Below are 22,074 nucleotides of genomic sequence, written 5' to 3' on the forward strand. Positions count from 1 at the left end.
TCAGCCCAGAGCCCGACGCGGGGCTCGAACTCACGGACCGCGAGATCGTGACCTGGCTGAAGTCGGACGCTTAACCGACTGCGCCACCCAGGCGCCCCTAGAGTTTTGTTTAAAAAACTTTTTTTTTTGGGGGTGCCTGGGTGGCGCAGTCGGTTAAGCGTCCGACTTCAGCCAGGTCACGATCTCGCGGTCCGTGAGTTCGAGCCCCGCGTCGGGCTCTGGGCTGATGGCTCGGAGCCTGGAGCCTGTTTCCGATTCTGTGTCTCCCTCTCTCTCTGCCCCTCCCCCGTTCATGCTCTGTCTCTCTCTGTCCCAAAAATAAATAAACGTTGAAAAAAAAAATTTTAAACAAAACTCTATTTTTTAAACTATAGAGAAGTATAAAGAAGAAAACAATAAATGCCAAATTCCCAATCATCTTACTGCTAGCTAACCTTGTTGATATTAAACAAAAAGATTTAGAAGTACGTAAAATTTCAAGATAAAAACAACATGAAAAGGAGAAACATCTTCTGATTTGTCTTCCCAAATGTAACCACTCTTAAGCTTCCAATGATTCCTTCTGGAAAATTCTGCATACATAGAACAGTGTGTATGTGCACTGGAACAAATGGCCTTTCTAAAAAATGCACTCAAGGGACAATGTCATTTTTTTTTAAAGTCTATTTATTTATTTATTTTAAAAAGTAATCTCTATACCCAGTGTGGGGCTTGAATTCATGACCCTCAGATCAAGAGTTGCATGCTCTTCTGACTGAGCCAGCCAGGTGCCCTGGGACAATATCCTTTATACTCTTTCTGCACTTTGCATTTTCTCTAATAAAACATCTGCTTGTATCCTTTCTCCTTTTTGCCCTGCCTCCAGAAGCCAAGCATGTACCCAGCTCTCAGGCCTGCCTTGTCTCCTTCTCTGCTACTCTCTGCGTGGATGGTGACGGTAGCTCCTGTCCCCCTGGGACATTACCTTGGTGCCCACCCCAGGCAAGGTGCAGAGGGCCTTGTGGGCCTCCTCATAGGGGGCCTTGTGCAGCTGCTGCAGCCAGGGCAACCCGCCCTGTTCTTCTAGGATGGCTCGGGCACTGGCATTCACGTAGCGGGCACGATACCCCAGGCCCAGCTTCCTGAGCTGAGCTTCTACCTCTGGCCCTGTGGGTGAATGGGGAAGAAAGCAGGGGTCAGGGATCCTCAAATCTTTCCTGTCTTCAGGCTAGTGTGTGAGGCCTCTACCCCCTACAGGAATGCTTTCCCTAAGCACCTCTCTCCCACCTCATCACCCTCTGTGAGACCCCAGGACACTTGCATATTCAAAAGAAAGGGTTAAAGCCTGACTTTGCTCCTCTGCAAATATTTTCTGAGCACCTATTACCCAGTGTTGGAGCAGGGACTAAGAAGGACTTGCTGCCCTGGAGGAACTCCCCAGTTATCCTTTCCAAAGTGCATTTACACCCATGATCTAAAATAATGGTCATAATAACAATAACAGCTTCTATTATCAAGTGCTGGGTATTATGCATGGGCAAAGTACTTTAGGTACATTATCATGCTTTTCTTAAGGAACCGGACAACAGTATGGCTATTTTCCCAATTTTACAGTTGGAGAAAATAAGAACTTAGAAGAGGTTAATAACTTGTTCAAAAAAGGACATGGTGGAGATGGGATCTTGTACCCAGGTCTGGGAAACCAACGCCTGTGCTCTTAGCCTATTAGAGCACCCTGCCTCACGACTGCTTTACTCACCACTCAAACCCTTCTGGATAGAAACTGTTATTCCCATCCTACAAACAAGAGAAGCTTCAATAGGTAAATGAATTCTTTTGGTCTTATGACTACTAAGCTGGGAGCTGAGACCCAAGACTGGGTTTCTTTTTTTCCCCCCAATACTGGGTTTCTAAGCACCAAAAACATTCTCTTTTCTCTAGGTATCCTGTCTCCTTGCTATGCAGTCCCTAAGCACTTCTTCTAGCTTTATTCTCACATCTACCAACTGATATACTTGCTTCTGTAAAACACTTCCCTCACAAGGCTGGTATAAAGAACATATATGTTCTTGGATGCAAAATTGTTGGGTTCACTGTAGAGTTAGCAACTTTAATTTTCTGCATACTTCCTGTATGTCAAATACTGCACTATGTGCAGTATGTGTATTTCTTTACTTAACCCTTGTGGCAACTCTGATAGGTAAGTGCCATTATTCTCCCATTCCACAGATGAAGAAACTGAAACACAGAGTGATTAAATAATGTGCTCCAGGTCATATAGGTAGATGTCAAATGCCAAAAGAATTCAGATGTAGGTATTTTCCAGAAGAGTGGTCTTAACCCCATACTACTGTATACTATGTGTTTTTTAAATTTTTTATGAAGCAGTGAACCTATGGGGTAAAAAGCACAGGCTAGTGAGGTGCTGACGTTTCAAGGACAGACAAGGAGGATGAAGCAGGGCTGATCAGACCAGGCAAGATGGTTCTGGATGAGGAGGGTGTTTGGGAAGGCAGGAAGCTTTGAGATGGGAGATGGGGACCAGGGGAGAACCGAACAGACCCTGAAAACTTTTGGAGGGTCTGAGCGCAGGGACCCACCTACTCACCAGCCAGGGCCTGCAGGCTGGGGAAGCCATGGTAGGTGACATCATCCAGCTGGATGAGCTGAGGTCCAAAAGCCTGGCAGAGGCGTTCCACCATGCCGGTTATGCGAGCAATGTTGTTGTTGGAGGAACAGATGAAGGAGAAAAGGCACTCGACGGGGTCCTGTTGCAGAAGTCGAACACCTGGAGACCAGAAAGGTAGGCGGTAGGATACAGACCTGGTGTCAGGAGTGGCCTCTTCCCACCCTCAGATCCTAGGCACTGAAGATCTAGGAGGATCTAGAGGAATGAGGGAAAGCGTTGATAGAGAAAACAACACCAGAGCGCTCATTCCTCATAGGTCGGGGTTATCTTTACATTCCAGGGATAAAGAAGCCACAGTGTAAACACAACGAGCGTGGGGATTTGTGTCCATGGGGATTTGTGTCCGTTTTGTTCACATAGCAGATGCTCTGCAAATATTTACAGAATGAATGAGGTCACCTGTCCCAGGTCACACAGCCAGGATTTGGCTCAATATCCTGTCACCACACTATGGTAATCAGCAAAACAATAATAGTAATAATAATTACTATGTGTCAGGCACTATTCTAAGCAAAACTTTACACGTATTAGCTCCTTCAATCCTCATAAAATCTTATGAGGTGGATTATAATCCCCATTTTACAGATGGTGAAACTGCATAATTTAACCAAATTACAAGAACTCCAACCCCTGTCCCAATCCTTGTACTCACCTTGGAATTTGTGAGCCACCTCTTGAAAGTGGGGGTCCACGGAACTCCAGTGGTGATATAGTTGAGCCAGGCTGACATCCAGCTGGAAGTACTGGTGCACAGTCTTTAGCTCTTCTGGTGTGGGCCTGCCAACCCAACCCTTGTCCCCTCGGTACACAGTACAGTAGATCTGCTCCTCAGTCTGGGTCAGTGTCCATACTTGGTTCCCCAGCACGCCAGTCCAGTGCGCAGGGTTTTGCTCCCTCCACCTGAGCCCCCAGGCACACAGCAACTCTGGTACTCAGTTTTCCTTCTTGCACCCTTTAGGGCCCTCCCATCCTACAACAGCTCCATACACAACACTGACTTAGGAAATGCAAAGTCATTTGATTCTCACAACATGGCACTGGCCTTTTTTTGGTTTCTTTTGTTAAAGTTTATTTATTTTGAGAGCGAGTGTGTGTGTGTGTGTGTGTGTGTGTGTGTGTGTGCGCGCGCGCTTGCACTTACGCGGGCAAGGGGCAGAGAGGGGGGAAAGAGAATCCCAAGCAGGCTCCACGCTGTCAGCGCAGCGCCCAGGCACCCGCATTGCACTGGCTTTTTACCTCCACCTTAGAAAGGAGGTAAACAGGCTCACCACCCGCGTCTGCTTCCTCTTCTGCACCCTGAGGTTTCTTCCATCACCCCCAAAATTCCTTTACATTCCAGAACTGCAGTGTTGAGGGGCCAAGAATCAGGGTCACTCACCGGAAGGACTGTCCGGAAGCCAGAACCAGGTCCAGGCGCAGTTCCGAGCGTGGACAGGGGATGGAGGCCCACAGGGCCGGGAAAGAGGCTAGAGTACGATGTCTCATGCTCCAGAGCAAAAAGGACCCAGCTAACAATTCCACGCCAGGCTCCGCCCCATAATGGCCCCGCCCACTCAGTACCAGCTCCACTCATCGCCAAAAGACCGTGACCACACAGCACTCTTTAAGGCCTTGCCCACTAAGCCCTAGCCTCTAAAGGTTTATTGAAGGCCCGCCCAATTTCATTTAATTCCTCCACTCCCTGCAGGCCCCGCCCCTTACAGTCCACCAGGGCACCAACCCTCCTGACCTTTCCCGTTATGAATGCTCTCCCGGCCACGCCTCCCGGCGCGCACCACTGCGCTCAGAGCTGCCGCGACTTCGGCAAGCGCGCGCAAACGCACTCTTCCGGCTTCTCCAGGGAGCAAACTTCGCTCTCACCGGAAGTAGGATGCAAGCCTGGCTTATTGGATCCGGAGGTAGCCAATCCGCGCAGAAGAGGCACCAATGAGAATAGGGTGTGACGGCGGATGGGCGGGTCTCTCCGAGGGGCCGCAGCGGTTGGCGCGCGCTGGGCTCGCTGCCCGCTCTCGGCCTTGCCTTTGGGGTTGTCTGCACTGGGCACGCAAGGGTGTCCGATCCCCGCGCCCCGCCGACCGGTCGCAGAATGCGCCCTCAGACCCCAATCCGCACTGCCAGATCTCCTCGGAACCCTGGGGTTCCTCATGGCTTGCTCGTCCGCAGAGCCAAATCCTGTCCCCCACCACCCCCAGAGAGCCTTTCTCCACCGAACCTCTCCAGTCAGATATTCGCCCTCCTGACTGAGAATTGGACCCGAACACAGCTCGGGCCCCTCCGAGCGGCCGAGACGTCTCCACAGCGTCCGCCGCTTGAGGATTGAGTCTTCGCGCTCGCCCGCTAAGCCGCTCCCCTCCAAGGCCTCGCCGAGCCTCGACTCCAGTCAGGTCTCTTCAGAGTTCACTCCGTCAGAGACCTTCGTCCTCCTACTGCCGCGCCCCGCGCTACCCAGCCGCTCCACCCAGCTGCTCCCTTCAGTCGCAGGGCATTCCTTAAACAGTGCTCCATCATCTCACACCCTGTGCCCACTGGGGCTTGTGGGCCCGAGGCAGCCCGTCTGCCTCTTCCAGTTTCCAGGGCGGGCTGCCTGGGCCCAAGAAAGATGTGTTATGTAATTTCTTCCCTTCTGGAGGAAGACAGTAAGCAAGGACCTAGGAGACATGAACTTTATCTGGGCCACTTTTCACCTCATAGCGCTGTGATCTGAGGTTACTGTGTTTCAGTGAGTAGACCGCAAATTCCTTAAGGGCAAGATTTGTGACCCACCCGCAGTACCTAGTAGGGAGGAGCATCACGTGCATGGCTATCATCAGACAAATGCTATTTTTGTCTGTTCCACTGCAAAGCTGCAAGGCCCTGGGCAACTACCTCCTGTGGCTGTCTCCTCTCTAGGTGTGCCAGCCCACAGGTGTCCCATACTTGGAAAGCATTCCTGCAGTAACTGAATGAATCATCGGTAAAGGAGATGCCAAGGTTGGGAATGAATGCAGAGCAGTCCTCTACATACCTGCTACGTCCCCAGTTAAACGGGAAGGTCACAGCTATGGGGACTCCGAAGCACTTGGGACTAACCTACTGGCAAAGGACTTGAAGCCTCCGAAATTCATGAAGGAGACGTAGACTTCTTCTAGCAGTTAGTTCTGAATACTGGTTAAAGAGCCAGCTTTGTAGACAGAGACTGGAGTTCAAATCCTAGCTCTGCGCCTTCCTAGTTGTGGGAACTTAGGCAAGTTACTTAATTTTTCTAAACCTCAGTATCTTTGTGGAGATAACCACCTTATTAACTTTCCCTATAGTTTTTGCAAGGATTACATAAAATTGTGTATCTAGAAGTGCTTAGAAAAAGGCTTGCCACCCAGTGAGTGAGTGCCTGGGAAATGAGAGCTATCATATTATCCTGGCTGTTGTCTTACAAATGCAGTATGCACAGCAACCAGCAACCTCTTGAGCCCAATTATTTACCATCCCTGAGGGACAACCTCCCTTTTTATCTTTTTGCCCTGGCAGAAGGCAAGAACCCAAGAATTCCAAACAGACTATTTATTTTCTAAGAATCAATATATTTTCTTCCTTTGAAATAAATACAAACCAGTTTGAAAGGTGGGGGCATCTATGGGAAAAAGGGAAGTGGGGACAGGCCCCAGTCTTTTTTAGTACCAAATGACTCTGGCGCGACCCGGAAACGCAGTTACAAATGAGAATAATTTAAATTCTCCGCTAATTACAGTATTTACAACAGCAGGGGAGGGGGGTCACCTAGTGCCCCTCTTCCGGGCTGGACAGACATCAATCCCACTGCTAGGCTGGGCAGATGCCCGTTCACCTCACCACCTGCAAGGGCCTCAGGCCACTAGGCAGTTAGATTCTCCTGGCATGAGCAGAGCAGACAGAGGTGGTGGGATGGCCTGTTTTATGCAGTGTCCTAACCTTGGCCCACCACCCTGCACTACAATGCTGAGGTCTCTGGGGCTCTCTGGCCAGTGAGACCTCCCCTCTCCATGCGCAGAGCCGCCATGGGCCCTTGGAGTGTTCTGTACAGTCCAGCTGCACTCAGGGCGGGAGGGACCTCCCCCACCCAGCTTCCCCTGAGACTGGCCCCAAGACCAGGAATGAGTCAGTGCAGAGGCCGGTGCCACTCCAGGACAGTGAGCAAAGGGGGAGGAGAGAGGTGGCAGGGCACTGTAGGTTGGGCTGTGCTGGGCATTATCAGTCACTATCACTGGTCTCGCTGCTCTGCTCGCCCTGCACCTTGCTGCGGTGCTGCAGAGCCCGGTGGTAAGCAATCTGCACTGATTTGCGGATGTTGGATTTGCGGCCCTCCAGCATCTTTTCCTTGTCGAGGTCCTGGTTCACGCCCAGAGGAACCAGCTTAGTCCTTGGCAGCCACTGCCTGTAGGACGAGGTGAGGATCACATAAGTCATCTCTGGGAAAGCAACAAGCATCAGCCTTCATCACTCCTTCACTCATTCAAAAACACCTCCTGAGTGCCCACTCTGGGCCCGGTTCTGGTGGGTAATGGGGTTACAGAGTCTAAGAGAAACAGTCCCTGCCCTCAAGGAACTGCTCATAGTCTAGTGATGAAAAGCACCCACTCAACAGTCACATTACGGGGTAACCACAGGGTATTTACGAGTGCAAAAAGGGGCCATGACCTAACCTGAAATAGGTACCCTGTCCCATAGGCTTCAGGCAGACTTTACTGACATTAAATATCCTTTGCACACAATACACAAAAAACGCTGCATTACATACATGTGACAGAACAGAGATTTAAGATCCTGAATGTTTATGTCTATTTTATCCTCATCTTGTCACCATGGAGGCAGAGACAGGAAAACTAAGTCTAGAAGCCACCTGATTCTGGGTGGGGAGCACATTTGTCACAGTCACTGATGGCCCTCTAGCTTCTAGCTACAGCTGTTTGTCAGCTGTTGCCCACTCAGTCTCTCAGACTCATGGTCAACACAACCCTCACAACCCTTCGGCTCAAAGATCTAAGTCCCTCCCCCACTGATCTGTGATAGCCCAGTCTGTCTGTTGCTGGAGTTTCCTGGCAGCCTGCCCACATACCCAGGGTTGCATCTGTGGCTGTATGAGTCACAGCAACTGCTCCCCTCCTCCCTTACCAGGTTCGCTTGTTGTCAAAGAAGAGGACGAGGTAGAGATGCTCTCGGGCTTCCTGGGTCATCTGTTCCCCAAGTTTCAGCACCTCCAGGGGGGGCACAGGGATAGGAACCCCATGATGGAACATACCTTCCCGGGGCATCTTTGGATCAATTATCTGAGGGTGTAATAAGACCTTTGTTTGGTTCAGTTCCCTTCTTCCCCGAAACTTACTCTATACAAGAACTGGGAAACTACCTCTGAAGTTGGGACACAGAAAGATTATCATGCCACAAGGCTGCATTGCTGACCCTTGGCTTCTCATGATGAACTATTCCAGATTCCAAGATGCAAAGGGAAAGAAAAGGGAGAGATGGAAAAACTAACCAGGAACTTGTTAAGTATCTATCTGCCAAAGACCCTTGTTCTCTACAGCTCAGCAGAGAGTAAGTAAAGTCTGCTAATTGTGTCTACGATCTGGGGTTGGGAGGCAAGGGGTATGATAAGAAAAGGGGAAGCCTACCAGAGCTGGGTATGATGGATACCCTCGGCATTTGGCCCACACCAGGTCCAGAGCATCCAGTGGGGAGTCCTCATCCTCTGACAGCCAGCCAGCTCCCCGTCCCAGACTCTTCCTTACCACTTCACAGGAATGGGAGAGAGGGAGCAGATCAGCAGCCAGGGGGCTGGCAAGGCCCTGATACCGGGCCCCCGGCTTCCCTGGCTTTGGGTGAGGGTACTTACTGCTGTGGCCCACGCCGCGGCCAGTGCCCACGGAGTAGGCCTCGTTCTCAGTGCCTGAGGTATCTTCACTGCTGTCTTCCGGGAATGTGCCCCGAGAGAAGGAGGGCTTGCCCCGGCCCTGTTTTGAGGGTGTTGTGCTGTGGACAAGACAAGAACTCAGCTTAAAGGAGGGTAGAGTGGGTAATGACACAGTAGTTGTCCTCTCTTTAAACCCCCAGGTCTAAGAATTTTGGAAAACTGAGGCTACTTGAAAAATTTCAAACTCAAAAGCCCTCGGGGGCTTGGCAATAGTGTGACTGACATGGGCTGGATTTAACAGTGGTGGTGATGAGTGCATCCCCTGGCTAGATTTGCCAGATCGGATTTTTAAAGAGAATACAGACACTAGGAATTTTATGTGGCAGTACTGGATTCCTTTTTTTTTTTAAACACCATGCTGGCCAAACAAAATATGTCTGCAGGCCAAATCCAGGCCACAAGGCATCAGTTTACACTCTCTGCTCTACAACATCAGCTTAACCCAGGATGGTTCCCACTATTCCATTATGGTGATGTTCTTAGGTATGCCATTTATTTTGCAGAGAACCTTGGGTCTGAGCCATCTTAATCTAGACTGAAGTGGCTGCCATGCTATTTCCCAGAGGGAAACTTCAAAGGGCATCCTGGAGGCAGACCTTGATCTGGAGGGCTGGTACCTGGTTCGGTCTGAGGCAGCGCTGCTGCTGCTACTGCTGCTAGACTCAGAGTCGGAGCTGCTCCGGGGAAGGCTGCAGTCATTACGATATACCAAGAAACTCTTCTTCACTGGCTGATTTCCACCGCTGAAGCCATTAGCTGGTAAGTCTTGGTTGGGGGGAGGGGGAGGAGGGAAGGAATCGGTCAGGAAGATGTAGATGAGAGATGGCATGGGGGTAAGAGGGACTAGGAGCTCGGCTCTCCCTTCTGTGCTGGAAAATTCCTCCAACTTTGGCCAGCAGAGCCAGTTCTGGGCAGTGTCTGCCACAGTTGGCCATAGTCCTGCCCCACCCGTCACACTGCCCTTGGCAGTTACTGGCCTTAAGACACAAATGGCTTAAAGGGCAGGAAATCCCCAAGGAGGGTGAGAAGAGAAAAGGTGAAGTGATATAATGGAGAGGGTCCTGGATGGGAATCTAGCTGGGTCAGTGTTTCTGGACTTCAGTTTCCCCATCTGTAAAATGAGGGGACTGAATTAAAGGATCCCTAAGGGCCCTTCTAACTCTGATATATTATGGGCAAATGAAGGGACAGGTGGGAGTTATGTTGGGAATGATGGCAACTTTGCTCACTCTCTCGGTGGGCTGGGTGATGGTGAGGCTCACCCATTGGGGGGTCTTCTGTGGATTTATCACTGTCGCTGTCTGAGCTCGAACTGGGCCGGGGGCTCCTACCCCGCTTGCGCTGACGTAGGGAGCCCATGATGGGGAGCTGGGGGGGCCCCACAGGACTGCCTCCGTGGCTGGGGGTCATCTGGCTCTCCCGGTTTTTGGGGGGCCGGCCCGGCCTCTTGGGCGGTCCAGCTGTCTTCGGGTTCTTTTTGGAGAACAGAACTGAGGTTCTCCTGCCCACCTCATGTGCGGGGGTTGAGGACATGTTGGGACCCAGGCCTGGAGCAGAGAAAGAGAGAAGGAGAGTTGGTGAGGGGCCTGATGTGGGAAGGGTAGACACCCAGGGTATGCCCTGGGCCTATAGGACTGTTACTCCAGCTAGAGTTGGGAGATGATCTGGGGGGTTGTGGAATTGGGAACATTGTCCCTTATACCAATAGCCAGAGAGGCAGCTAAGAGGCCCCTGAATGGGGAATGAGGGAGAAAGTACAGCTAGCTGTGTAGGAGGGACCTCTGCCTGGGGGATGGCAGTGGCTGAGTGTGTGTTACAGAGTCAAGTCTAGCTGGCTTTGGGGTCCACCTTGCTAGGGGTTCAGACCTTTGGTTGTCTCCTGGCTGCTGCTCTCTTCGGCGGCACTGTCTGTCTGCCCGTCCTTGTCACATGCTGCCGGGTGGGGTGTCAGGCTGCCCCGGCTGGAGGGGCCATGACGCTCAGGCCCATCCCTTCCAGTTTCCCGCTGGTGGGCAAGCTTCCGCCGCAGTGCCGTCATCTCTTTCTTGATCATCTTTGCACGCCGTGAACGACTCACACTCTGCTTGCTGGCATTCACCTCATCCAGCCGCTCCAGCAACAACTTCAGCTGCTCTTCCACTGGCAGGTGCTTCTGGTTCTCTAGCAGGATCAGCCGCTCTTCCTCTGCTGCTAGGAGTGGACACAGGGGGTGGGGAAAGGTCAAACTTAGGGTAGGCCTCTGGGCCCCCTGAACCTGAGCAGGCAACAAGAAACCCACTCTTTTCCCTTTGGCTTCTCACCAGGAACAGCTGTAAAACAGCAGCGCCAAGATGTGGAAGGGTAGGCACTGCTATCCATTCACCCAGTCTGGCTTCTTGGGGAGCATTCCTGGGGATAGTTTGCCACTGCTCAGGCTAGCTACTTCCTGCCTACACTGCCTGTTCCCAGTAGGGGATTTTTGGAAAGCCATTCATCCCTGGCATTGGCCTCTATGTGTGTAGCATGATTTATCACCCACCATCTTCAGTGTGCTGTGGGGCCTCATCTCCAGCCAGGCTGTGGGGGATATGCATGCCCGTCTCAAAGTCAATGCCCATTTTTTCTGCCTGGCGCCGGGCCTGGCGGAGCACAGCGCCACCCTGTTCTCGGAGCCGCACTGCTGCCCGGTAGAAGATGGTGTCCTTGGCGTTATACTTGAGGCAGTTGCTGACGATAAGGTTGAAGTCCTCCTCAAAATCATCAAAGTTCAGGTAGCGGTAAGCCTCCAAGTTCTGCTTCATGGTGTAAAAGTCCATGGGCTTTTTGATGTGGTCTAGGTAGTCAGGTACCTGGGAGAGCAGGGTAGGCGTGGCTAAGTGGAGATATGCTCCTCATTCGCCCTGAACCCTTGCTCCTAACACCCCCACCCCCTGAAAAGCATCCAGCAACCTCCTCCCACCACAGTTAGAGGCAGGCATATAGCACAGGGGAAAGGAAAGCTGGATTCTAGTCTTGACTTTACCAGTCACAAGCTGTGTGACCATGGCAAGTCTCTTAACCTCTTTGGGCCTTCTTTTTCCTCACCTGGAAAATGGTGATGAAATTACAGTCAAATCTACCTCCTAGAGCCAAGAGGCTTCAGTAAGAAAATGGCTAGGGCAATCATTTGGAAATAACACCACTTTGCATTCCTATAGCTCTTTTACTTATCATTAAGACTTATAAGGCTACTGCCTCGGACCTCTCGTTTTATACCTTTTAGAGAGAAGAGTCTGCCAGTCAGGACCTAGGGCTTCAGAGCTGGTTCTTTAGGTGCTGAGCCTTCTAAAGTCTCCGTTCTAGGGTTCAGCACCCCGAAAGTGTCTTCCTGCCCTGGGATTATTCATTTGGCAGACTCAGTCCCTGCCTCTGGGGAAGGAGTGCAGATTGCCTCCCATTCTGGGCCCTTGGGGTGTGACAGGGACAAGACAGAGTCCAGGTGATGCATGTGGCTCCAGTTATCCTGGAGCCCCAGAGCCACCAGCCCCTCTCTTCACAGTCCCCTCCTAGTCCCTGGCCCAGACCTGCAGCAGGGGTCCAACTGGGAGAGGAACAGAAAGGTGGAGTGAGGGGAAGGGATTCTTACTTCGTCCAATTCGGTTACCTCAGACAGAGGGACCGGCTCGCTGAAGATGTTGCCTGTGTCCTTTTCTTGGAGCTGCTCCAAGGTTTTGCGAAGGAGGATGAGGAAGGGGGTCAGCTGCATCTCCATGGCGATCTGCTGGACCTTGATCTGACACACATAAAGGCCCGATCAGCCAGGCCCAGGCCAGTCCCTTGGAAGAGGTCTGAAGGGATGGTAGCAGCTGGTTTGGGAAACTGCCTTCCTTCTCTCCTGCCCACAGCTGACACACTCAGGTCTACTTTCTACAAGGCCCCACCTGGTGAAACCTTCCCTGACTACTCTGGCCTTTTTCTTCCTTGAACTCCCAGTGCCAGCTACCTGTATCACATAATTGAGGGTCCCGTTCATCCTCTTCTGTGACATGCTGCTTGCAGTGAGCTGGAGAACACACTGGGCACCAGTGAGACCTGACTCCAGCATCAGCCCTATTGCTTCCTGGCCAGGGGACAAAGGCTTTTCCTTGTCCCAGGAATGTTTTCTCCTCTGAAAAACAGACTTGACCCAGGAGCACTCACCGTCTCCCTTTTGAGTTTCTCCCGCTTGCGGATCAGCTCCACCAGCAGCCGAGCTCGCTCCAGGTCGTGCCGGAGGCGCTGCCAGGACTTGAGCTGTTCTTTGAGGGCCCAGTTCTTATCCTCAGAATCTCTCTGTAGAGGCAAGAAGGGGATTGGTAGATGATAAGGAAGCCAGAAGAAAGGCCAGAGGGAAGAAGAGCCCAGGAAGCTTGGGTCAATGTCAGGTAAAACTGAAGGAGGTAGCACAGTAATTTACTGGCAGCCTCACTAGCTAAAGTGGGAATTCCTATACTTATGTGTCCCCTAGATCTGGCACAGAATCAATGGTTGGTATCTGCTTGTTGAATGAATGCATGAAGGAACACACAGGAACAGTGCCCTTTTAACGTGCAGACAATCTGTAAGGATCTCATCCTGAGTTTGGTTTGAGGGCTACTTTAAAGGAGGAAATAGCCTAAGCTCTCGGACACTGAAAACTATTATCACATATCTCAGTCCTTTATGTCCCTGGCCCCAGTTCCCAGAGCCCATAGGGAATCTGACACGGTACCCCAACTTGGTCACAATTCCTCTGAGACTGCAGATGTGTCTGCAGGCGACGTAGCAGCGGGACTCCATTTCGTGACTGTCGTTTCAGCGTCCAGTAGCTGTGTAGCCTCTGCATGAACTGGCTCTTCCTTTGGATGGTCAGGCGGTTGGTGATTTTACTGAGCCTGCGAAGCAGGGAATAAAGAGAAAAACCTGTTGGGCCATTATTTTCTTAAGCAGAACAGGTGTCTCTGGCTGGTGAGAATTCCTGAATGGAGTTGAATCTGGAGTAAGTCTATTGTCAAAAAGGCCTGTGACACTTGGTTTAATGCGAAGAAGAGCAAACAGTACCAGACAGGAAGCCAAATTCCCAGCATGAAGCCAGATCCCTGACCCTGTTCACGAAGTTGGGTGAACTCATATGAGGAGTTTGGCCTCTAAGACTGCTCTTGTCACAGCAGCCCAGAGTACTATTTGACTCTGGGATACCCTGCTCAGCCTGAGCCTTGGAAGGTTTTAGGATAAAGTATAATTGTAGAGCAGTACACTAGAGGAAATTAACTAGACAGCACAAGAGAAAGTTAAAAATAACTGATGATGGCAGCCGTCATTTGGATTCATTTGTGGTAGTGACCACTTCACAACTCCTTCCCCCTTTTTCCTTCCATTTCTCCATTCAGGGTGAGAGTATTTCTGCCACTGTGGCTGATAGCTACTACATCCTCTTTCTTCCCACTTAAACCAGACCATAAAATGAAGGGCAGCTGAAAACATGTTAGGTCTGACAGATAAAACCTGAAATTTCTGGCTCCTAAGATAAAAGTCTGGTGACCTGCTAGGGCTAACTTCTTTTGGAATCTGGTGTTTTGTTTTGACCTTCTTTGTAGCTTCTAATAAGAGAACCCAACCCTGTCACTCCACTCGGGGCTATCAGTCTCTAGGAGGGCTTCTTCTTCCCTTACCAGCCTATCCATCTGCTCCCCACATACCTGTGTGGTGGGATGCAGGGCACCGACACCACAGGTGCTGCGGCCCGTTTCTCTGCCAGGATCTTCCGTGCCTTCTTCATCTTGATCCGGGACTTGGCCTTGGCCTTCTTGACCTTCTCTGAGCTCCAACTCTTACCCTCATCCTCCTCCTCATCCTCATCCTCCTCACCCTCACTGTGGGACAGGGCAGGCAAGCGGCGTGCTGAACCTGGGGGTGTGTGGATGTCACAGTAGGCCGTCTTGCGGACACTGAAAGAAGTGCCATTGGCACCTGTCTCTCGCACAGGCTCCATCTTCATGTAAAGGCCAGCCTGCTGGGCACATGTCACGTGGAAGGCTGTGTAGCAGTTGGCCTTGTGGCACTGAATGCATGCCCCTGAGCCCCGCTGTTTGCAAATATAGCAGGTCAGCTTCCAGCGAGCTGGTGGGATGTGCTCAATGCTGTCGATAGGCTCCAGGAAGACTGTGTTGGCAAAGCAGACTTCAGGGATCCACAGGGCACACACCACATGGGCCCAGCGCCCATCATCTGTCTGCTTGAAGGCACCACCCTTGTTGGGGCACAGGGCACAGTCCACAGCCCGGGAGGGTGACTGTAGGCAGCGGCGGCACAGCCACTGGCCCTCAGGGATGTAGGGGACACCGTAGCACTCTTGGTGCACAGCCAGGTTGCACATGTCACAGAATAGGATGACATTGCTGTTCTGGCACTCACCATCATTGCAGATACAGCACACAGCATCCTCATCCACTAGTGCATTGGGGTCACCTTTATTGTGGCTTTCAAAGTAGGACTCCTTCTCCAGCCGGTCCATTAGGTACTCAAAGATCTCCTGCGGGATGGGACTCACACCCTCTGTCTTCCGCCGCTCATTCATGATATCCAGCCAGATGTAGTCCTCCTCGTCCATGTCATACTCTACTTCCTCGTCCAGCTCCTCTGCCGACTTCTCAATGTACCTGCAGTGCACATAGGCAGCTCAGCATCATATAGTTGAGATTTCCTTCCCCTAAAGAAAATGGGTTACAATTGCTGGACGCTTACACGTTGCCAGGTCTGTGCCTTTACTTATGCTGTCTCATTCCAGCCTCACCTTAACCCCAGGTGCTGTAATCATTCCTGTTTTGCAGAAAAGGAAACCTAAGGTTTGGGGAGTTAATTCACCTATTCTGGCTCCCTTGGGAGAAAGTGGTAGAGCTGGGGTGTGAACCCAGGCCTGCTGACTCCAAAGCTTGTGTACTAGCTACTATACCACCTCCTCTGGGGTACGGAGGCTCAACCAAACTCCTGAAGGGAGGAGGGTAGGGCAGCTAGGACCTACCGGGTTGGTCTGGATGATGGTGCAGAGTTAGGAGAAGAAAGGTCCGCAAGTATCACTTGCAAATTATATATATGTTTTATATATGTTTTACAATGGAAAGAATGGGGCTTTGGTTTCTGAAAACATGGATTTAAATCCTGGCTCTGCCACTCTGACCTTCAAGACATCACTGGTCCTTCCTGAACTCAGTTTTATTGATAAGAGAATGAGGATGCTACTATTTACTCCCAAAGACACTTGTCAGGATTAAATGGAATTTAAAAAAATGAATGGGCTAACTGAAGTGGCACATAGCAGGCCCTAAATAAATGTTAGTTTCTGTCCCTCCACTCCCCTCTCCACAGGAGAAATGGAGCTCTGGGTGCTAGAGTAGGCCAGAAGAGCATAGGCTTGGGAGCCATGCTCTGTATGACAGCAGGCAAATAAGGTGATCTCCCTGGGCCTCTGTTTCCTCATCTATAAAGTGGTGATGCTAACCTGTACCTATTTCACACAGCTGTTGTGAGCATTAAATGAGTTAATACAGATAAGGTATTTAGAACAGTTCCTGGCATGATGCAAGTACTCAATAAACCTTGGCTTTATTATTAGCTTTTGTATAGCCCTGAGCTATCTTGCCTTGTATTATAACTATTTATGTGTCTAACTCCTCCACTATAGGCTAGAGGCAAAGACCATGTCTGATTCACCACACAGAAATAGGCACAGTTGTTCATTTCAAAGGCATTTTGAGGGTGGAATGGAGGAAACTAAAATACTGTATCTTTAGGAAGCAGTTTCTTTCTTAGCCCTTTACCCCAAATGACTGCAATGTCCTCATCCTTGAAAAAGGGTGTGGCTTAGAGATTGTATGAACTATCCAGCCCCTGCTAGGCCTTGGCACTTGTTCTCAACCTTTGCTCTGCCATAACATATGTGACATTATGCGATGGGATATAACACACTCCCACAGTGCACCTAGATTACAGGCTGTGGCACAGATAATGTAGGCTGCATGTCATGTACAATTCCTGGCACACCAGCCTACACTCCACCCCCTTTTCTCCTTAAGAAAGCATATATTAGATGCAAGCAAGAGAAATTGGTGTTGTTAGAGAGATGACCTCAAATCTTCTCGAATTTATATATAAAAAATATGATTTGCAAAACTTGGACAGTTCTACTAACAGTAGTAATAAATGACATGCAACACACCTCCCAGCTGATCACAGTGTACCAGCTGAGAATTGCTGCCCTGGAGAACAGATTTGATCCCCAGGAATAAGGAGTGAATCTGAGCAGAGGGAGGAAGAAATGGAGTGGAAGGAACTGGTTTGGATTGCCTATCAGAGCAGAGAAGGCTGAAGAGCCCTTAGGAGAAAAGGCTGGCCCGAACAAGGGTTTGTATGTTGGGGGGTGAGCCTAACAGTCACTGCTAACATAAAAGAGAGGCAGTGCAAAACCAGAAGGAGAAGGAGGTGAAGCTGGGCTGGATGGATGAAAGACAGGAAGAGGAGACTGTATAACGTGTGAACAAGGGAGGGACCAAAGTGACATACCAGGCCAAATCACTGGAGTGCCCACAGACTTGATTTTAAAGAACGGAGATTCAGCATACTATCACACGGATTGCACTTTTGGTAAAAAAAAACCACCTTTCATATAAAAACCTTTACAAGTCCTTCTCAGAGATTAGGCCTTCTGATTAGTTGACACCAAATACTGCTCCTTAACTTATCTGAATGCCCTCTTTGCCTTGGATGCCAAGACTCAGAGAGAAGGTTTATACTTGATTTTTCTCCCATCCTCCAGCTAAGGTTTCTGTACATAGCTCCACCACCAAATTGCCCCCACCCCTTCATTTCTTACCTTGTGTTAAAGGAATTTAGCCTTATGCCTGTAACTTTGTTAGAGCCACCATGACTAATTTTGCAAGTAAGTGGGGTTCCAAGAAACAGTTAAGTGAAATAAATACTAGGGCCAATGGAGGAGCACAAACCATAGGTGATAAAAATATTGCTTACACATGTTAAAGGATGGGTGACAGTAACAGAATGGTGGGAAAATTACCTCTGCAAATTTGCAAATTGCTTTAGGGACCTTATGAAATCAGTGCTTAGTCTTCTACCTCTAGGCCGGCAGAGGAATATTATACCTGCTCTGCAGATGGGGTCATTAGAAAACCAGAAGCCAGACAACTTTCTCAAGGTTACACAGTGATGGAGTGGAGAAGGTCAGGAACCAGACACATGATTTTTTGATATAGTAAAAACTGCAGATTTGGAGTCAGAGGAACCTGGATTTGAATCCCAGTTCCACTATCTACTGGCATGTGACTTTCGGTAAGTCTGGCCCCCTTTCTGGACTGTGCATTCCTCATCTGTGAAATGAGAACGATACCTACCTGAGAGAATTGTGAGAATAAAATAAAGGAGTGACTGTAAAGTACCCAGTGCAGGGCCAGGCATGTGGCAGTATATAGTAAGTGCCACCATCATTAGCTGGGGCACGTTCCTCTCACCGCCCTGGCAGGACCAGTGTGCTTCTGCTATCCTTTATCTCTGCCACTCTCCTATCTGCTGCCTGTTACATCTCAGCTCCTGAGCCCTGCCTGACCAGTTTTCCAGAGTTGGGAGGTGGAGGTGGCCTTACCGGTAATAGGAAGTCGGCCGGGGTGGGGCATCGGGGGTGTCTTGCTCCAACTCCCGGTATACCACCTCTGGCAGCTTGGGAGTGGTGCTCACAGAAGCATTATGGTGGTGGTGATGGTTGGAGTCCTTGCGCTTTTCCTTGTTCTTATGCTTGCCTGACTTGGGAGTAGCAGCTGGTGTCTCGGTGTTCTCCTTGTTGCTACCAGTCTCAGGAGCCTCTTCAGGGGCCTCCTCATCCTCTGACACCACATCCAGGTTGTCAAAGATGCTGATGCGGTGGACTCGGCCGTGCAGGTCCACCTCCACCATGCGCTGGGCCTGCGCGTAGCTCATCACCTCACGGCCGGGTGACTGGGATACCTCTGAGGGGCTGGGCGACTGCTTGTTGGCTGGGCGTGATTGGCGCCCCTTCTTTTTGTGCTTGCGGAGTGGAGTCTGCTGCGGGGGTGGTGGGTTGTCGTGGTCATAGTGATATAGGTGGTACTCAATACCACTGTAACTCTTGTAGACCTTACGGCAGGTCTCCACGGGGCACTCATATGGTGGCTTAGTTGCCCGCAAGTTGTGGCAGAAAGTCTTCACATCAAAGTCCACCCCCATGCTGTCACATCTAGAATGTACAGATCAGTTAGCACAGGCCTGGGGAAGAGTTCCTGGTCATCCACTACTCTCTCCAGCCCTCCCCTTCTCCCCAAAGGTCCTGGCCAGCCCACCTTTAAAGTGACTCCAAATGCCATCACCTCCATACCATGGGCAGTCTGGGCCTCATCGCCTCCTGCCTGGTCATCCTGCCCCGTATCTCAACTATTCTAGCTTAACTTCATATAATGTGGCCAGAGTGATCTTTTACCAAGTAGCAACAGCCATGTAATCTTTTGATTAAAAGCTTCCTGATGCTCCCCACTTATTTCAGGATAATATCCAAATTTCCTATGATGATATTCAAGGTACCCCTTTCATTGGCCCTAGTCCTCCTTTCCAGACTCTTCTTTTCCCTAGTTACAGCTGTGCTTCTGTCTACCCTGGGCAATTTGCCATTCCCTGAATGTTATAACCTCTCATTCCTGCAAGATTTGAAATGGTTTCCATCCTGATTGGTGAGCTCCTACTCATTCTTCAAAACCCAACTCAAATGTCACTTCTTCTGTTATGATTTGTCTTTCCCACGGAGGGCTGTGTTTCCATAGCATTCCATTGTCATCTCCACCAAGGCACTTACCACACTGGAAGTTCTTTGTCTCCTCCCACTAGACCAGATGCTATACAGTGCAGACATCAGAGAGCCTACCCACCTCTATACATTCCCAGGACCTGGCATGTAGTGGACACTCAGTTTTTGGCAAATGAATAAAGAACTTGTTTAATGAATACTGAATGAGGGGATCATCAGATCATCTGACAGATGAAGGCTAGTGTTAACCCATGTAGAAGTTTGAATGGATAGCCAATGATTTAATCCTGGTCACCAGCAGAAATCATTGCATTACAGAAAGCAGCAGTTCATTTCTGAGGTGTTTAGGGGAAGCCTATGCCCTGGCCCTGGCTCTGGGAGTGATAACCAGGTACTTAAGAGTACAAACAAGAGCATGACAATCTAGGCACATTCAGTTCCATGCTGGTCCTTAGGGCCTTCCCTTCCTCCTCTCCAATGTTCCTGGGTGAGTAGTGACAGCAGATGGCACCAGCCCCCAGGAAGCCCAACGTGGTCAGAGACTGCCCCAATTTCTCCAGGCCTAGCTGACTTCAACAATTCAGCTAGGGTGTTGGCATCATTCCAGGCAAAGCCACCCTGAGCTCCTAGACAAACGGTGACATCTCTTGGCTTCTCTCCTGTGACTTAGCCAAGCCAAGTGGGCTGCTCCAGCCTCTCTGTCAGTGCCCCTGACTTCTACATCGGTAAAACTACTCCCTCTACTCCAACTCACTTTTACTTCCTACCTGCAGCTGTGTCTTTAAACACAAACCAATCAGAGGAACAGGCAAGCTCTTCTCTTTCAATGATGGGTCGGTCCCTGGTGTATCCTGCATCTCTGTCGCCCTGGCTCCCAAAGTAGCACAGAGCCCCCGGCAGATGTCCCACTGGGACTGGGCGGCAGGGCACACGGGGTGGAGACAAGAACTCAGACTGGAAGCCCGTGAGGAAGACCCAGAGCCCACAGGGGTATGGCGGCAGAGTTCAGGGGGCTGGAGGAAGTAGGGGGCGGGGGCCGGAGGGATCAGGCCGGGCCCAGGCGGTGCCCGCAGCCCTCTCCCGGATGCGGCGACGTTTCCCTTTTGTCGAAGTGTAACATGTAAAACAAGGCTCCCCTCCTGCCATTGGCCCAGGGAGCCCTGGAGGATACTCTGTTGCCCTGGGACGCAGGCTGGGAGCTAATGCACTGTCAGTTCTCCCGGCTCGAGTGGCCCAAGAGGCCCTCGGACCGGGCAGCTCAGTGCACGCCCCACGAAAGTAGTCTAGCCTTTCCCCGCTGGCCACTCCCGCCCTGGTCCCAGGCCCGCACTCACCGGCCACCTCGAGTCCGGGCTCATTGCCGGGGGCGCCCGCCGGGGCTCCGACCCCAGTTGGGGAGGCCGGCGGGGAAAGACGGGCCGGGGAGAGAGAGCCCCAACTCCGGAGACCGCAGACCTCGCCACCCCGGCACCCTGCCGCCCCACGCTCTGGCCCCGGCTCCCCGGGATTCCCGCGCTGACCCCTGCCGCTCCCGGTCCCGCCGGCGCCTTGGTGTCTCAACTCCGTCGGCCGCCGCCGGTTTCGAGAGCCTCTAGGTTGTCCGGCCTCGGGACCCGGCACGGCCGGAACAATGGAAGACCCCGGAGGCAGCGCGGGGACGGCGGCGGCGGAGACCGTGGCGGCAAAGGCAGTGGCAGCGGCGGCGGCAGCAGCGGCGGCGACGGCGTCTGCGCAGGGTAAACGCGGCGCCTCGGCGCTGTCGATCTGCACTTTCGCCACAGATCCCCGCCCGCCTGCTGAGTCTTGAGAGGCCTTTCTCTGAGACTCGGAAGGGCCCGTAGTCACCCACATGACTTCTGTAGCACCTCCACCTTAGAGTTGAGTTCCTGTAAGCTGAAGTCGCGGTATTCCAGATCCAGAGTGGTCGGGCCGTTTGTGGCGAATCTGCGGACACGGACGATGAGCGCGGGGCTGGGCTTGAGGAGCCCGCCCTTCTCCCTTCCCCCTCTGCCTCCTCCCTCCCTCCTGCTGGCGCCGCGGCTGCAGTGGGGACCTGGCCTTGGTCTCCGAGAAAGGCGGCGAGGCGGGGCCGGAGCCACGGGGCGGGGCTGGGGGCAGGGCCGGGAGCAAGAAGGACGCTGGCTGGAGCTTAAGGAAGGACTCGGAGTTATGGGTAGAGGTGGGGCGGGTCTGGAAGAGAATAAACCAGTCCAAGGGGCGGAGTTTGCGGGGAGTGGGCGGGGACATCTGTAAAGCGGGCCTCAGTAAGGAGAATAGGGGCTGAACAACGGTGAAAGGGTGGGGCTAAACAGAAGAGTGGGCCTCAGGAAAGAAAGGGCGGGGCTTTATATGGACCTGGAAGGTGTTGGGTTGGGGAGAAAGGACAGAACTGGGAAAAAACGACGCGAGACTGAAGTAAAAGGGCGGGGCTTGGAAAAGGTAAAGGGGCGGGGCTAGAGGGAAGAGGCGGGGCCATGTTAGGGTTACCGGGCGTGGCCAAAGGAAAGGGAAGGAGCTTGGGAAAGGCAAAGGAGCAGGACTGAAGGGAAAGTGTGGGTATGAAAGCAGGGGCCGAATCTGGGGAGGTGTAGAAGGCTGGTGGAATGTGAAAGGGCTTGTGTATGGTAAACTGGGAACCCCTTAGGGTTGGCGGAAAATGCATCATGGCTATGGGTGGGGGGGTCG

At 51.5% G+C, this 22,074-nt stretch overlaps 2 protein-coding genes across 14 annotated transcripts in view; both read right to left on the bottom strand.

Moving 5' to 3' along the window:
• Window positions 1–4,521, bottom strand: part of OGG1 (8-oxoguanine DNA glycosylase) — a 45,124-nt gene extending 40,603 nt beyond the window's left edge. Inside the window, exons 1-4 of one of the 2 annotated variants that reach the window (XR_015248259.1) lie at window positions 4,047–4,521; window positions 3,321–3,568; window positions 2,588–2,767; window positions 965–1,146 (exon numbers count right to left, since the gene is read on the bottom strand). Coding sequence is in view for 1 of the 2 variants with exons in the window: in XM_025922471.2 (XP_025778256.2) it covers window positions 965–1,146; window positions 2,588–2,767; window positions 3,321–3,568; window positions 4,047–4,153 (717 nt within the window). In the remaining variant the exon portion in view is untranslated. The remainder of the gene's footprint in view (window positions 1–964; window positions 1,147–2,587; window positions 2,768–3,320; window positions 3,569–4,046) is intronic. The other variant, XM_025922471.2, reaches the window with a different exon arrangement.
• Window positions 4,522–6,204: 1,683 nt separating this feature from the next.
• BRPF1 (bromodomain and PHD finger containing 1) lies at window positions 6,205–21,302 on the bottom strand. Of its 12 annotated transcripts, none has more exons than XM_025921541.2 (14): window positions 20,724–21,299; window positions 18,220–18,828; window positions 14,267–15,226; window positions 13,300–13,462; window positions 12,750–12,881; window positions 12,196–12,342; window positions 11,110–11,419; window positions 10,458–10,781; window positions 9,854–10,138; window positions 9,209–9,356; window positions 8,514–8,650; window positions 8,293–8,411; window positions 7,793–7,947; window positions 6,205–7,055 (listed from the first exon to the last, which is right to left on the bottom strand). In XM_025921541.2, the coding sequence occupies exons 2-14, from the start codon at window positions 18,816–18,818 to the stop codon at window positions 6,872–6,874; spliced, it is 3,663 nt and encodes a 1,220-aa protein (XP_025777326.1). In that variant the 5' UTR covers window positions 18,819–18,828; window positions 20,724–21,299; the 3' UTR covers window positions 6,205–6,871. The 12 variants fall into 12 exon arrangements, with proteins under 12 accessions (XP_025777326.1, XP_025777334.1, XP_086553589.1 ...); XM_025921549.2 differs by having other exon boundaries at window positions 12,214–12,342; window positions 20,724–21,298; XM_086697463.1 differs by having other exon boundaries at window positions 10,458–10,778; window positions 20,724–21,298.
• Between the last annotated feature and the right edge of the window lie 772 nt (window positions 21,303–22,074).

Source organism: Puma concolor, chromosome A2, assembly GCF_028749965.1.
Source record: "Puma concolor isolate L17-30 chromosome A2, mPumCon1.1.hap2, whole genome shotgun sequence".
Taxonomy (NCBI): domain Eukaryota; kingdom Metazoa; phylum Chordata; class Mammalia; order Carnivora; family Felidae; genus Puma; species Puma concolor.